The sequence below is a fragment of the Aquarana catesbeiana genome, linkage group LG09, assembly GCF_042186555.1.
Source record: "Aquarana catesbeiana isolate 2022-GZ linkage group LG09, ASM4218655v1, whole genome shotgun sequence".
Classification (NCBI taxonomy): domain Eukaryota; kingdom Metazoa; phylum Chordata; class Amphibia; order Anura; family Ranidae; genus Aquarana; species Aquarana catesbeiana.
Window position 1 is genome coordinate 160512687 of NC_133332.1, and position 16665 is coordinate 160529351.

Consider the following 16665-nt stretch of genomic DNA (forward strand, 5'->3'; position numbering starts at 1 on the left):
GCAGCATCATGCTGTGGGGGTGTTTTTCAGCTGCAGGGACAGGACGACTGGTTGCAATCGAGGGAAAGATGAATGCGGCCAAGTACAGGGATATCCTGGACGAAAACCTTCTCCAGAGTGCTCAGGACCTCAGACTGGGCCGAAGGTTTACCTTCCAACAATACAATGACCCTAAGCACACAGCTAAAATAAGGAAGGAGTGGCTTCACAACAACTCCATGACTGTTCTTGAATGGCCCAGCCAGAGCCCTGACTTAAACCCAATTGAACATCTCTAGAGAGACCTAAAAGTGGCTGTCCACCAACGTTTACCATCTAACCTGACAGAACTGGAGAGGATCTGCAAAGAGGAATGGCAGAGGATCCCCAAATCCAGGTGTGAAAAACTTGTTGCATCTTTCCTAAAAAGACTCATGGCTGCATTAGATCAAAAGGGTGCTTCTACTAAATACTGAGCAAAGGGTCTGAATACTTAGGACCATGTGATATTTCAGTTTTTCTTTTTTGATAAATCTGCAAAAATGTCAACGATTCTGTGTTTTTCTGTCAATATGGGGTGCTGTGTGTACATTAATGAGGAAAAATAAAATTCACTTTTGATTTTAGCAAATGGCTGCAATATAACAAAATTTGCAAAATTTAAGGGGGCCTGAATACTTTCCATCCCCACTGTATATGAACATGGGATATAAATTGAATTAAAAGCTGCATAAAAACATAGCACATATTTCCTTCTTCCTCAGCATTTTTCTGTCTATATGGGGTGCTGTGTGTACATTAATGAGGAAAAATAAAATGAACTTAAATGATTTTAATGTTGGTTGTGATTCCAACTTTATATATGCATGCCATGGAAAGGTTCTCCTAGCCCATTCTGTATAGTTTTCCTGGATCTTTACCTTTTGGACATATTGTAATTGCAATCACAAATATTGATGATGAAACAAACTTTCAGTACAGACCAAATTATGATCCACTAATGTTTTTTTTCTTTTTTTGTTTTTCAGATTTTTCCTTATTACGGTTTAATGTTCAGCACTTTTGAATGTTGCAAACGGTACTTCCTGTACCAAAATGGTTACCTTGTATCCCCACTCAGCAACCAGCTGATGCCGGGAGTGGATCAGAGTCTGGGGCCCTGGGAACTGCAAGAACTGCGCAAGTTTCTCCGGCAAAAGAACATTGAAAACAGAAACCCTTCTTTAAAAAGCTAAACTCGGAGGACAGGAGAATACTGTAATGTTAAATTTGTACTTGTATACCTTACATATAGGTGTACTGGGAGATTATAGTATTTATTTTTTGGAGCAGCAGCTAGTAGACTGGTCTATGACTGACTAATTGTGATTTAATCATGGTTTTTGCTTTGCCACGTGTTCAAAGAACACCTCCACCAATATGAAAACCTCAATCTAAGTATTTGATGTCATCTGATTCTAGGAGACACTTAACTGAAGATCCTTTTCCTGCTTTACTAGTTTCTTACTACAGTTTTGTATACATATATGCTGCTGTTTTTACCTGGGGGGCATTGAGTGAATGGCTGATCCAGTCAGAGGAACTAAAGAATTATACTAATACTAGTAACTCTGCAATATTATATACCGCTATATTCAGAGTACTGCCCCGTACACATGATCCGATTATCGGACAAATGATCGCCTGTTTTTTTTTTGCATGCTAATCTCATGTCGAATCTGATGCGTTTACTAAAGTCACGTAAATTCCCGTACGACAGAATAAAAATTCAGAAGTGATGTCATGTGTTGTAATGCATTTGTATTGCATTTTCAAACGACAGCTGTACTGCTTAAATGAAAATTGTACGATCTGGCATCGTACGATAACATTTCCGTGCATGTCCGATAGAATAATATCGGATAAACTGTCCTGATCGGCTCTCGAAAGCTCTATACTAACGATCCGATTATCGTACGATCGATTTGAATGTGGCATTTTTCGTACGATTTTCAGAAGGTGTGTATGGGGCTTAGGGGTGCAGCCTCCTGCTGAAAGCCCTTAAAGTGATACTAAAGGCTATATTTTTTTATGTTGTTAAAAATAACAAATATAGTATACTTACCTAGAACAGCCCCAATCCTCCTCTTCTGGGGTCCCTCTTTGGCTCTCCTGGCACACCCCCAGCTGAGTGCCCCCACAGCAAGCAGCTTGCTATGGCGCACTGGAGCCGCAGCCCCCTCTTCTCTTTGGCTCACTGACTTTGCCATTGGCTCCCGCTGCTGTCATTCTTAGCCAGTGAGGAGGGAGAGTACCAGGTAGATGGGCTCAGGTAAGTATTAGGGGCGGCTGCTGCACACAGAAGGTTTTTTATCTTAATGCATAGAATGCATTAAGGTAAAAAAAAAAAGTCTGCCTTTACAACCATTTTAAGGTCACCACACACATTACAATCTGATTTATATCTATGAAAACTGTAGTTCAAGGACCTGCCTGAGTGGATACAATTTGGTTAGATTAGGTAGGTGCTCGTATTAAATCATAAGGTAACTCCAAAGTTGATTGTATGGTCAGATTGTACTGTGTATGGTAACTATTAGCTCAAGTGTGACATATCTGTATTGTGGTGAACCTCATGTCAGTACTTTGAACTGCCATTATCTCAAGTGATCGATCAATTCCAAACTTTTATATTCTACTTTAATTATCCCAGGGGTGGTTTGAATTTGGTGATTTCAAACATTACTGTTTTATTTGAGAGGTGTCAGTAGTGTATCGGTTAAAGACATACCAATGTGGGTAATGTATGAGCAATAACGTGTTCTTTGTTGCTGACAATGATTTTTCAACACTTTGTGTAATATATGCTTAACCACTTCAATACAGGACACTTATACACCTACCTGCCCAGACCAATTTTCAGCTTTCAGTGCTGTCGCAGTTTGAATGACAATTGCGTGGTCATGCTACACTGTACCCAAACTACATTTTTATCATTTTGTTCCCACAAATAGAGCTTTCTTTTGGTGGTATTTGATCACCTCTGCGGTTTTTATTTTTTGCGAAACAAATAAAAAAAGTCTGAAAATTTTGAAAAAAATAAGTTTTTTGTTTCTGTTAAAAAAATTTTGTAAATAAGTAAGTTTTCTCTTTCACTGATGGGCACTGATAAGTCAGCACTAACAGTCACTGATAAGGGGGCACCAATGAGGTGGCACCAATGAGGGGGCACTGACGATGGGCACTGATGGGCACTGGTAGGCGGCACTGATGGGTGGCACTGATATGCAGCACTGATGGGCATTGATAGGCGGCACTAATGGGCACTCATGGGTGGCACTGGTGGGCACTGATAGGCGACACTGATGGGCACTGAAAGGCTGCAAAGATGGGTTCTTATGGGTGGCACTGCTGGGCACTGATAGGCATCCCTGGTGGCACTGGCAGTGGTAGGCATTGTGAGTGGGCACTGATTGGCAGCTGCCTGGGCAGTGATTAGTATTTCCCTGGGGGTCTAGGGGGCATACCCGGTGGTCCAGTGTGAATTGCTTCCCTGGTGGTCCTGGGCGGCTTCCCTGGTGGTCCTGGGTGTGATCCAAGGGGGGGCTGTGCTGATAAACAATCAGCACAGACCCCCACTGTCGGCTCTCCTCTACTCGCGTCTGTCAGACGCGAGTGAGGAAAAGCCGGTCACCGGCTCTTCCTATTTACATCGTGATCAGCCGTGATTGGACACGGCTGATCACGTGGTAAAGAGTCTCCGTCAGAGACTCTTTACCTATATTGGTGTTGCGGGGTGTCAGACTGACACACCGCAACAACGATCGCCGCGATGCGCGCCCCCAGGTGCGCGCAGCGGCTCAATATCCTGCAGATGTCATATGACGCCCAGTCAGGTTATTGAAACCACTTTTGCCGCCGTCATTCTGCTATATGGAGGGCGGCAAGTGGTTAAATTCGCATTAGACCCAAAATCAAACATTTTACTATATTGCAGTTTACCAATTCTTAGATGTGATGGCTACATTAGTTTTCTCTTTTAGGCTTTCTTTCCTTTTTTTTCATTTGAGGATCTAGCTAGTAAGTCTGTTGTTTTTTTTTTTTTTCAACAGAACAAGCTCTCCTGCTAATGTAGCAGTTACAGGGTTGAGACAAACCATTTACCAACGGGTAAAACCATTTAACACCACCATTTAACAGGGATGCCTACAATGATCGATCAGCATTTATTTATTTATGTAAAACCTTTATTCCAAAGGGAAAAAAAGTTTGCTGTAACTTCTTATACAGTAGCTGAAGTTTGCCTTCAATTTGTTAGTGAATTTAAATCTGCTAGTACATCAAACACTCCCCTCCTTCCAGAATAACAATACTGCTGTCCAAAGGTGCCCCCTGTTCTCCTTCACCCTGAGTGGAGGCACTCTAATACAGGAGGTGTGTTACTAGCCAGATCAGGTGAAAATTAAGGGGGAGAAGATTAAAAAATAAAACAAATGCAGTCCCCACATCTAATGATTGGTAAGCTGCAATATATTACATTTTTGGTTTGGGGTTAAATACTACTTTAATATGTGTGGCCAATGATAAATCATTTCTTTATAGAAAAGGGAACACAGCAAACCACATGTATTTATAAAAATTAGCACCAGAGCTCTTGGGGTCATGGAAATTTTTCAACATGTTTGAAAATCTCATATTGTTGCAGGAACGTTCTGCTATGTTGGCTACATGATAAAATACATCTGTGTTTTTAGCGGTGGAACAGGTCTCTCTGCGACTGAGACCAGCCGGTGTAGAACCATCATTTGCTGTTCATGCCCATACCAGAGGGTAGAACTGTGCTGCCTATTTGTAACTGTTAAGGCTGCATTCACAGCTTGTAAAACACCTGAAAAATGCCCAACAAGCAAAATCCTATTCATTTCAATGGCACCTGTTCTTATCTGAGCATTTTGTCACCTGAAGCGAAACGCCTGAAAAATGCCTTAAGCTCAAAAAAGAACATGAGCTTCTTTGGGGCAGATTACAGGCGTTTTTCTGCTTTTTACATAGGTGACCTGTACAACATCGCAGTAAAAATCACAGCAAAATCGTGGTAAAAACATGCAATTTTGAAACGCTCAGGTGTGAATGCAGCCTTAAGGTACGTATGGATATGCACAGTGTGTGAACCTTGAAACACTGAGTTGTGTACACAGTCATAGTTGCTGTGTATTTGTTGTTACAGCATCTGTTGTCATATTAAAGTCCTGATCATGTTTGGTCAATTTTTTGCAGTGAAACAAAATTCAAATGGAAAAAAAAATATATAGTGGAACTTCACCCCTTCCTCCTTTACATTTGGCAGTGTTTTGGGGGGGAGAGGGGAGCGGGTACCTGATTTTGACAGGTACCCACTCCCCTCTGGCTGGATCGCAATGGCGATCATCTGCAACATCCTCTGGTTCCTTCACATACCTTGCAGTGTCGTCTTGAGCACCCCAAAATGCAGTTGTTACTATCTTTGGCTATGAGTGTGCCAGTTCTTGGAGGTGCTGAAAAGGTGTCCCCTAAATGTGTGGCGGGGGGATGGGACAGTTCCTGACTCTGCATCCCAAAGTCAGTATTTACATATCGGAGAGCCCCAGATTTTTAATGCAGCTTTTTATTAGTGCAAACCATCACTTCAATTGCAAAATAACTACAGGTGGTCCCCTAGTTACAAACAGACTTACAAACGACTCCTACTTACAAACGCAGGGCGACAACAGGAAGTGAGAGGAAATCTACCCCCAGAAAGGGAAATTCTCTCCTGTATGAGTTATTATGGGAAAAAGATATCTCCACTGATTCTTTATCACCAATCCTTGTTTCCACAACAACCCAAAATTTTCAAAATCCAATTGTCATAGGGACAGAAAGTGAGGGGAAATCTTCTGTACGGGGGCACAGACAGCAAAACAAACATTACAGGGGTGTTAACCCTTCCCTATGCTATCCAAAAAGCTTTTTTTTGGCTGGAGCTGCACTTAAAAAATGTACCTGTTCTGACTTACAGATTCAACTTAAGAACAAACCTACAGTCCCGATCTTGTTTGTAACCCGGGGACCGCCTGTACATACTAGAGATTTATTTTACTACTGTGTATTAAAGTACTGACTGAGGCTGAGCAGGTTACTGGGGCTAAAATCAAGGGTGGTCACACACCGCTAAAGACTGGGCCTAAATCAGAGATGGTTAAGCACAATTCTTTGTTTTAAATTCCCCTGTATGGTACATAACCTATTAAATAGGTGAAAGGCTGCTAGAACATTTGCACAAATTAGTTAACCAATATTCTATATTAAATGTTCTTTTTATTTTTCAAAATGTAATGTTTATTGTAAAAATGTAATATGGTAAAATATACTGTTGCTAGTAGTTGTTCAGCCTTTTCAACGTTAACCGGTACAATACCGGGCATTTTCACCCCCTTCCTTCCCAGGCCAATTTTTAGTTTTCAGCGCTGTCGCACTTTAAATGACAATTGCGCGGTCGTGCGACATTGTACCCAAAAAAAATTGACGTCCTTTTTTCCCCACAAATAGAGCTTTCTTTTGGTGGTATTTGATCACCTCTGCGTTTTTTTTTTTTTTTTTTTTGCGCTATAAACAAAAGAAGAGTGACAATTTTGAAAAAAACACAATATTTTTTACTTTTTGCTATAGTAAATACCCCAATTTAAAAAAAAAAAACACAAATTTTTTCCTCAGTTTCGGCCGATACGTATTCTTCTACATATTTTTGGTTAAACAAATCGCAATAAGCGTATATTGATTGGTTAGCGCAAAAGTTATAGCGTCTACAAAATACGGGATAGATTTATGGCATTTTTTTAAAAAAATTATTTATTTTTTTTTACTAGTAATGGCGGCGATCGCAATTTTTTTTTTTTCGTGACTGCGACATTATGTCGGACACTTTTGACACATTTTTGGGACCATTCACATTTATACAGCGATCAATGCTATAAAATTGCATTGATTACTGTGTAAATGTGACAGGCAGTGAAGGGGTTAACCACTAGGGGGACACAAGGGGTTAAGTATGTTTCCTAGGGAATGATTCTAACTGTAGGGGGCGGGGACGGAGACCGATCAGTGTTCCGCTGTACTGGGAACACAGATCGCTTTCCTCACAACTGACAGGCCCCAGTTAACGGGCAATCGCGGGTGCCCGGTGGACATCGCGGCTGCCGGGCACACACACTGGGTCCCGAGCAACGCGGCGGGCGCGCGCGCGCCCCCTAGACGGCCGGGAATCCCAGGCCATCATATGACGTCCACCCAGGATGGGAGATCCCATCTGTGGATGTCATATGTCTATGGCCCGGTGCTGAAGTGGTTAATAATGTATTTTTTATTTTTAGGGTTTGTACACCAAAAGAAACAAGAACACCATATATACCACCAGAACACCACTATATATGTACCATGTAAAAAAGTGAGGCTAGGACTACAAAGTAAGGCTAAAAGGTAGGGTTGGGCCAATGCTCCAATACCTGAAACTGTTACCTTTGCGGTGCATTCTAAGACCATACAAAATGAATAGGCTCAAATCGCACTGCAAAGAATCGCATGCGATTTGAACAGAAATGTGGGGTGATTCTTGTCCGAATCCCATTCCGTACCCCCACCGCTCCTGTGTGAACCTAGGCTTGTCATAGTAATTTCACCCTGGGTTCACACGGGAACAGTACGGGAAACCGCATGTGATTCTGACAGGAATCGCACCACATTTCTGTTCAAATCGCATGTGATTCTTTGCAGTGTAATTTGAGCCCGTTTATTTTGTATGGGCTCAAATCCCACCGCAAAGGTATCGGTGCTCGGTATCGGCGAGTACTTGGCTGAAAGTATTCGGCTGGTCCCTGCTTGACTGGACACATTTTGATGAGTGTATGGCCAGCTTAACTCAGTTATTTATGAGATTTTCTCGTGAACCTAAGTATACTCCCACAAGACTCCTCTCATAATTCTGATCTCTAAACAATCTCTCAATCATTTTTTGCAGTAGCACTTACTGCACATTTGCTGCTCAGAGACTTCTTATGACTTAGGAAAATACCAATAAAAGACAACTGTATAAAAGGAGAGAGTAAACTCATTTTGTGACCTAATTAATATTTTATCCATGAAGTCTATCAGTTTACTAATGACATCACTACAGATTTTTTTCTGCAATGCTAGTGTGGGATTTGAAATGGGTAGTGCTGCTAAAGCTTCGGAAGATGTATAAAATGACATTCTAATCCAGAATTGGTAGAATGCAATACTGTGCACCTTGTAAACCCATTGCCAAAAATAGGAAGTGTTATACTTTTATAATTAAAGAATATGTAAACCCAACAGTTCATATTGCTGATATGTGCTTGCTGTACCATGTACTTGTATGAAAAACAATTCTGTTCTCTTTGTATTGCTTACTTTGTGTGAAATTCCTGGTGTTCCTGCCAGTCCCCGTTTCCCTATCAAAAACTGACCACACTAGGCATGAGAGCACAGTGTGGTCAGTTCTCTGGCTATGCTGGGAACTCGGCCTGCTCTGCTCCAATGATCAGACTTGTGCTGACACCCCCCCCCCCCCCCACAGTCACTTATAAAAATGGAAAAAAGGTATTTATTGTATGTGTGTGTGTGTGTGTGTGTGTGTGTATATATATATATATGTGTGTGTGTGTGTGTGTGTGTATATATAAAAAAATATACACACATGTTTGCATTTCATTTCTATGGGGGGTTTACATATAGTTTGAAAGGAAAATCCTTTGGTAGTCCCAGGACTACTGTGGGTAAGTGGTATGTTAATTTATTGCTGTGTTGTCCTTTTCGAGATACCAAGTTATTTTCTAAGGTTTTTCAAAAGTTCACCAGTCAGCCAAATGTGTTCACTTTAGAGTAGAGCTCTGGAAAAATCTAAAGAAATGACACATAAGGCTGTTGTACATTATTTAGAACAAAAATATTGCATGTATTTTTAAGTGCAATGTAATTACTTGAATAACACTTGATGTGATCACATGCACGGACAATGAGCAAGATGACGGAAAGACTGAGCAAAGGGATGACCTCTTCAATGTGCTACTAATGCATTGTCCAGTGAACAGGCTGGGGGTGTGTCCTTGACCAAGTTTTGAGCTACAATGGAGTTTTAGGCCCCTTTCACACTGGGGCAGGAGGCACGTTGGTAAAGCATCGCTATCTTTAGTGCCGCTTTAGCGGCATTATTTGGCCGCTAGTGGGGGGGGGTTTACCCCCCGCTAGTGGCCGAGAAAGGGTTAAAAACCTCTGCAGAGGCGCTTTGCCAGCAGTATAGCCGCGGTGCCCCATTGATTTCAATGTGAAGGAGCGGTATACACACCGCTCCTTCACCGCTTCAAAGATGCTGCTAGCAGGACTTTTTTTCCCGTCCTGCTAGCGCACCACTCCATTGTGAAAGCCCTCGGGGCTTTCACATTGGAGACAAAGCAGCGGCACTTTCAGGGCGCTTTGCAGATGCTATTTTTAGCGCTGTAGCGCCTGCTAAGCGCCCCAGTGTGAAAGGGGTCTAAGAGTGTGTCAGTACTGTCTGGAAGGGATTACAAGCGTGGCTGCACATAATTCAAAATTCTTTGGCGGGATTAAAAAAAAAAAAAAAAAAATCTTATTTTTGTGTGTTTTTAAAGCAAAACTAAACCACAAGAAGAAACTTTGCCCCACCCATTCCCTTTGGAATCTTTTGCCATAGTGTGCAAGTATGCTCAGCATATTAGTTTGCACATTATGGCACACTTATCCAGAAAAATGTCTTCTAGCACTACAATGCCTGTGCTCCCCTCCATGGCCAGTGCTCCTGTGTTCACCTGGTCTTCTTCTGGGTTTAGAGTCTTCGTTCATTTTGATTTACCAGGCCGGGATGATGTAATTCCCGCACATGGGAGTTACTTTGTTTCGCCACAGAATAGTGCCAAAACTGTACATTGAGCTGCGCATGCTCAAATCTGTTCACACTTATATAAAAAATACCAACGGGCATGTTGAAGTATCTCTGAGAGAAGAGACATATACATTTTTTTTTCTCTGTCATTAAAAAGTCTGCCTGTCAGCATTTTTTAACAAACAGATTTCACTTCCACATTACCTGTGTATTGCACTTCTTGGCTGCTATTTAAATTTAAACATGGTTGAAGGGAAATTTCTGTTTTGTATTTTTTTTGTCCTATCGATTGAATGCTTGAAACATACTCAGTTTTGTGAACTATTACTTTGCTCTATTTAGTCACCTAAATAAGAATGCATGTGTTTTATTGGCCAATGAATAGCTCTGTTGGCTGTATCTGAGTGCCATATTATGACTATCATCATTCAGCGCAAGCAATGCATATAGTTTGGAGTTTAAGTGATACCCTTTATAGGTCAACTTAAAGTGGATGTAAACCCGATTTCTGAAATTTTATCTGGACACATACAGTGGGGACGGAACGTATTCAGACCCCCTTAAATTTTTGCAGATTTATTAAAAAAGAAAAACTGAAATATCACATGGTCCTAAGTATTCAGACCCTTTGCTCAGTATTTAGTAGAAGCACCCTTTTGATCTTCACACCTGGATTTGGGGATCCTCTGCCATTCCTCCTTGCAGATCCTCTCCAGTTCTGTCAGGTTGGATGGTAAATGTTGGTGGACATCCATTTTTAGGTCTCTCCACAGATGCTCAATTGGGTTTAAGTCAGGGCTCTGGCTGGGCCATTCAAGAACAGTCACGGAGTTGTTATGAAGCCACTCCTTCGTTATTTTAGCTGTGTGCTTAGGGTCATTGTCTTGTTGGAAGGTAAACCTTCGGCCCAGTCTGAGGTCCTGAGCACTCTGGAGAAGGTTTTCGTCCAGGATATCCCTGTACTTGGCTGCATTCATCTTTCCCTTGATTGCAACCAGTCATCCTGTCCCTGCAGCTGAAAAACACCTCCACAGCATGATGCTGCCACCACCATGCTTCACTGTTGGGTCTGTATTGGACAGGTGATGAGCAGTGCCTGGTTTTCTCCACACATACCGCTTAGAATTAAGGCCAAAAAGTTCTATCTTGGTTCTCATCAGACCAGAGAATCTTATTTCTCACCATCTTGGAGTCCTTCGGGTGTTTTTTTAGCAAACTCCATGCAGGCTTTCATGTGTCTTGCACTGAGGAGAGGCTTCCGTCGGGCCACTCTGCCATAAAGCCCCGACTGGTGGAGGGCTGCAGTGATGGCTGACTTTCTACAACTTTCTCCCATCTCCCGACTGCATCTCTGGAGCCCAACCACAGTGATCTTTGGGTTCTTCTTTACCTCTCTCACCAAGGTTCGTCTCCCCCGATAGCTCAGCTTGGCTGGACAGCCAGCTCTAGAAAGGGTTCTGGTCATCCTAAACATCTTCCATTTAAGGATTATGTAGTCCACTGTGCTCTTAGGAACCTTAAGTGCAGCAAAAAAATTTTCGTAACCTTGGCCAGATCTGTGCCTTGCCACAATTCTGTCTCTGAGCTCTTCAGGCAGTTCCTTTGACCTCATGATTCTCATTTGCTCTGACATGCACTGTGAGCTGTAAGGTCTTATATAGACAGGTGTGCGGCTTTCCTAATCAAGTCCAATCAGTATAATCAAACACAGTTGGACTCAAATGAAGGTGTAGAACCATCTCAAGGATGATCAGAAGAAATGGACAGCACCTGAGTTAAATATGAGTGTCACAGCAAAGGGTCTGAATACTTAGGACCATGTAATATTTCAGTTTTTCTTTTTTAATAAATCTGCAAAAATGTCAACAATTCTGTGTTTTTCTGTTAATATGGGGTGCTGTGTGTACATTAATGAGGAAAAAAAATGAATGTAAATGATTTAGCAAATGGCTGCAATATAACAAAGAGTGAAAAATTTAAGGGGGTCTGAATACCTTCCGTCCCCACTGTATATCTGCAGTATTTACTTATCGCCCTCCAAAGTCCTAAGTCTTGTGTCTTTCTGCTGCTCCATTCTTCTGTTATCAGCATGATCATTTCTGACAAGCTCTCCGACACAGGAGATAAAAGCAGCTGGAAATTTGTGTCGGGGAGGTAAGTAAGGCCCCTTTCACACTGAGGCGCTTCTAAACTACCAGTAAAACACTTTTGAAGAGCTTTTCAGGCACTTTTGAAGAGCTTTCCATTCATTTCAGTGGAGAGGGGCGTTTTTTCACCGCCTTGCCCCAGTGTGAAAGCATTCATTGATTTTAATGGAAATAGGTTTTTGTGAGCTTTTCAGGCACTTTTTTTTTGCGTGAAAGTAGCCTTAGAGATAGATAAGCAGAGCGCTTGTCTATTCACAGCACAGCTCTGCAAGTTCCTCTGGCTATGTGGAGGGGTATATGTGAGGGTTTACATCCACTTTGTAAAAAACGGATCTCTATGTATTCTTTTATTTAGCCTTCTTAACCATTTCAACCTATTTTATCACCTCAGCCTGGGCTCACAAAACAATACTGGATTGAGCTGCACTGACCTGTGTATGGGGGGGGGTTGCCAAACAAGGATGGAAGGGGAATGGCATGGATTTAAAAAATGCTCGCTTTCATAACAAGTTTTGTCAGACCTTTTATTGTCCTAATCCAATGTTCTGCCTTTTTCTCCTTGTGTCAGTAACTGCATAGCATTTGAGATCTCAATGTGTCCTAACGGCAGAGTATCTTGCTGAGCTGGGATTATGTTTATTACTTTGCGGTTGAGAAAGGAAGCAATGGCATCTGTTTCCAAACTGTGTGCAATGTCTGTACAGGATTATCATAATTCAATGTTATTCTACCACATTGTTCATTAAAATTTTTAAGTATTTTTAAAATATATGTAAAACTGCATACAACATGCATTGAAGTCAATGGCACAGAGCCAGCTGGTGTTTTTTTTTTTTTTTTTTTTTTCTCCATGCACACCCATTTTCATACAGCTAATAATTTTTTTTGCTATAGATTGAAAAATGTTATCTGCCATAGAGAATGGAACTGTACAGACAGATTGCAATACATGTTTTACATGTATTTTAAGAAAAGAGACTCTCCTTGGATAAATGAATACAGTAAAACCTTGGTTTGAGAGCGTTTTGCAAGACTAGCAACATTTTTTAATAAATTTTGACTTGATATACAAGTAGCGTCATGTCACAACTGGGTATAAAAGAGAAGAGAGGCGCCTCTAAGTGTAGCAATATGGTTACATTTAATGAAGGTACAACCTTCAGCAACATCTTGCTACACTTAGAGGCGTCTCTCTTCTCTTTATACTCTGTAGCTCCTACTGGATTTTACTTCTAATCCCCTTGGTGGAGTCTTCCATTTGTGGATGGACATTTTATGGTTACACAACCTGGTCACATTGCTATAATCTTTTTATATGGACTATAAACTAAAGGACCTATGAATAAATGGTTGTGCAATGAATCATATGAGTTTCCATTATTTCTTATGGGGAAATTCGCTTTGATATACAAGGGCTTTGGAATACAAGCATGTTTCTGGAACAAATTATGCTCGCAATCCAAGGTTTAACTTTACAAAACATCTATCTGGGAACCAGTAGTGTCTCAATTCACCAACAAACAAAGCTTTTACCATTATAACACAGCTCTCTGGGTTCCTGGTCATAGCATCTGCTACATCACTGGAATTCCGCTGCAGTTCAGAGACAACACTGTAGAAACTTTAGTGGTAAAGCTGGCACGCTTGACACAGCATAGAGGAACGTTCCTCAACATTTTTGACAGAACACTAGTCCTGTGCCATCACAAAGCGGGCAGCCAGGCATTAAAGTGGGGTTCCACCCAGGGGGTCCATTAAAAAAAAAAAAAATTAAAATACAAATACTGCAGCTGCTGACTTTTAATTGGACACTTACCCGTCCCTGGGTCCAGCGATGCGGGGGATTGAAGCCCCGCTCGTCCCCCCCCTCCGCTCATCGGCGCCGGCATTTCAACTGTGGGCGCTGGGCTGTGGCTTCACAGCCTGGCACCCACTGTGCATGCGCGAGCGGCGCCGCGCACCGTGATTGGCCGCTCAATCACCTGGGACCTGTAATGGGTCCCAGATGATTGACAGGAGGGAGGGAACAGAGCGGAGCCCTTCCTGTGCCGAGGCGGAAGTGATGTCACCAGCCCAGGCAAAGGAAGAGGCGGACTACGAGGGACCACCTAGCAACAGGCATTTAGAGGTAAGTAAAAAAAAAAAAAAAATATCCAAATGTTTTTTTGTTTTTGTTTTTTTAATTTTTCAGGTATGTTTGTTTTTTTGGGTGGAACCCCACTTTAAACTGGTTGTATACTCAAGCAATTAAATATGAACAAAGTATATCCCTCTATAGTGAGTGTTCTTAATGGAGACAAGTACAAAGTGTCTGCTGCTTTTGTTCCCTTTGCTATCATCATGAATCACTTCTGACGGGTTTTCCTGACACCAAGAGAAAAAAGGTGACAGGGGACGGATCTCCAGCTGATTGACAGCCTCAGCTCTGTTCCTGTGTGAAGGGGGGGGAGGGACCTCCAATCAGCTCTCAAAGCTCTCCTCACTGATCTCTGCAGAGTGTGATTTCAGCTCTCCACCCCTTTTTTCTGACAGTTTAGACAAGCTTTATAATTGCTAGACTTTGAAGGGATATAGAGAAGAGAAGACTGCAGATAAAACAAGTACAACTTATGTAGGAGGATTTGTTTAATCTCTGTGTATCACCTGAGGCCAATCGCTTCACTGGGTATATGTAAGGGTTTACAACCACTTTAACCACTTCAGCCCCGGAAGGATTTACCCCCTTCCTGACCAGAGCACTTTTTACAATTTGGCACTGCGTCACTTTAACTGCTAATTGCGCGGTCATGCAATGCTCTACCCAAACGAAATTTGCATCCTTTTCTTCCCACAAATAGAGCTTTCTTTTGATGGTATTTGATCACCTCTGCGGTTTTTATTTTTTGCGCTATAAACGGAAAAAGACCGAAAATTTTGAAAAAAAATGATATTTTCGACATTTTTGTTATAAAAAAATCCAATAAACTCCATTTTAGTCATACATTTAGGCCAAAATGTATTTGGCCACATGTCTTTGGTAAAAAAAATGTCAATAAGCGTATATTTATTGGTTTGAGCAAAAGTTATAGCGTCTACAAACTAGGGTACATTTTCTGGAATTTACACAGCTTTTAGTTTATGACTGCCTATGTCATTTCTTGAGGTGCTAAGATGGCAGGGCAGTACAAAACCCCAAATGACCCCATTTTTGAAAGTAGACACCCCAAGGAAATTGCTGAGAGGCATGTTGAGCCCATTGAATATTAATTTTTTTTGTCCCAAGTGATTGAATAATGACAAAAAAAAAAAAAATTACAAAAAGCTGTCACTAAATGATATATTGCTCACACAGACCATGGGCATATGTGGAATTGCACCCCAAAATACATTCAGCTGCTTCTCCTGAGTACGGGGATACCACATGTGTGGGACTTTTTGGGAGCCTAGCCGCGTACGGGGCCCCGAAAACCAAGCACCGCCTTCAGGATTTTTAAGGGCGGCGTAAATTTTTGATTTCACTCTTCACTGCCTATCCCAGTTTTGGAGGCCATGGAATGCCCAGGTGGCACAAAACCCCCCCAAATGACCCTATTTTGGAAAGTAGACACCCCAAGCTATTTGCTGAGAGGTATAGTGAGTATTTTGCAGACCTCACTTTTTGTCACAAAGTTTTGAAAATTGAAAAAAACTCCTCACTACCTATCACAGTTTTAAAGGCCATAAAATGCCCAGATGGCACAACCCCCCCCCCCCCCCCCCCCCCAAATGACCACATTTTGGAAAGTAGACACCCCAAGATATTTGCTGAGAGGCATGGTGAGTATTTTGCAGCACTCATTTGTTTTTGAAAATGAAGAAAGACAAGAAAAAACTTTTTTTTTTTCTTTTTTCAATTTTCAAAACTTTGTGACAAAAAGTGAGGTCTGCAAAATACTCACTATACCTCTCAGCAAATAGCTTGGGGTGTCTACTTTCCAAAATAGGGTCATTTGGGGGGGGGGGTTTGTGCCACCTGGGCATTCCATGGCCTCCAAAACTGTGATAGGCAGTGAAAAGTGAAATAAAAAATTTACGCTCTTAGAAAGCCTGAAGGCGGTGCTTGGTTTTCGGGGTCCCGTATGCGGCTAGGCTCCCAAAAAGTCTCACACATGTGGTATCCCCGTACTCAGGAGAAGCAACAGAATGTATTTTGGGGTGTAATTTCACATATTCCTATAGCATGTTTGAGCAATATATCATTTAGTGACAACTTTGTGCAAAAAAAACAAAACAAAAATTTGTCTTTTTCCCGCAACTTGTGTAACAATATAAAATATAAAATATTCCATAGACTCGACATGCCTCTCAGCAAATAGCTTGGGGTGTCTACTTTCCAAAATGGGGTCATTTGGGGGGGGTTTAACTGTCCTGGCATTTTATGCACAACATTTAGAAGCTTATGTCACACATCACCCACTCTTCTAACCACTTGAAGACAAAGCCCTTTTTTTTTTTTTTTTTTTCTTTACTATTTTTTTGCTTTTTTTATCTTATTTTTAAACTGTTCCTTTAACTTTTTTTTTTTTTTTTTTAATCAATTTTATTGTTATCTCAGGGAATGTAAATATCCCCTATGATAGCAATAGGTAGTGACAGGTACTCTTTTTT

At 41.4% G+C, this 16665-nt stretch overlaps 1 protein-coding gene across 2 annotated transcripts in view; it reads left to right on the forward strand.

The window, feature by feature from the left end:
• The window catches only part of SLC25A43 (solute carrier family 25 member 43), a 103666-nt gene extending 90264 nt beyond the window's left edge, over window positions 1-13402 (forward strand). For both annotated transcript variants that reach the window (XM_073599315.1, XM_073599316.1), the window contains one exon: window positions 1008-13402. In XM_073599315.1, coding sequence (XP_073455416.1) covers window positions 1008-1214 — 207 coding nt within the window. In that variant the 3' untranslated portion in view covers window positions 1215-13402. The remainder of the gene's footprint in view (window positions 1-1007) is intronic.
• Window positions 13403-16665: the final 3263 nt, after the last annotated feature.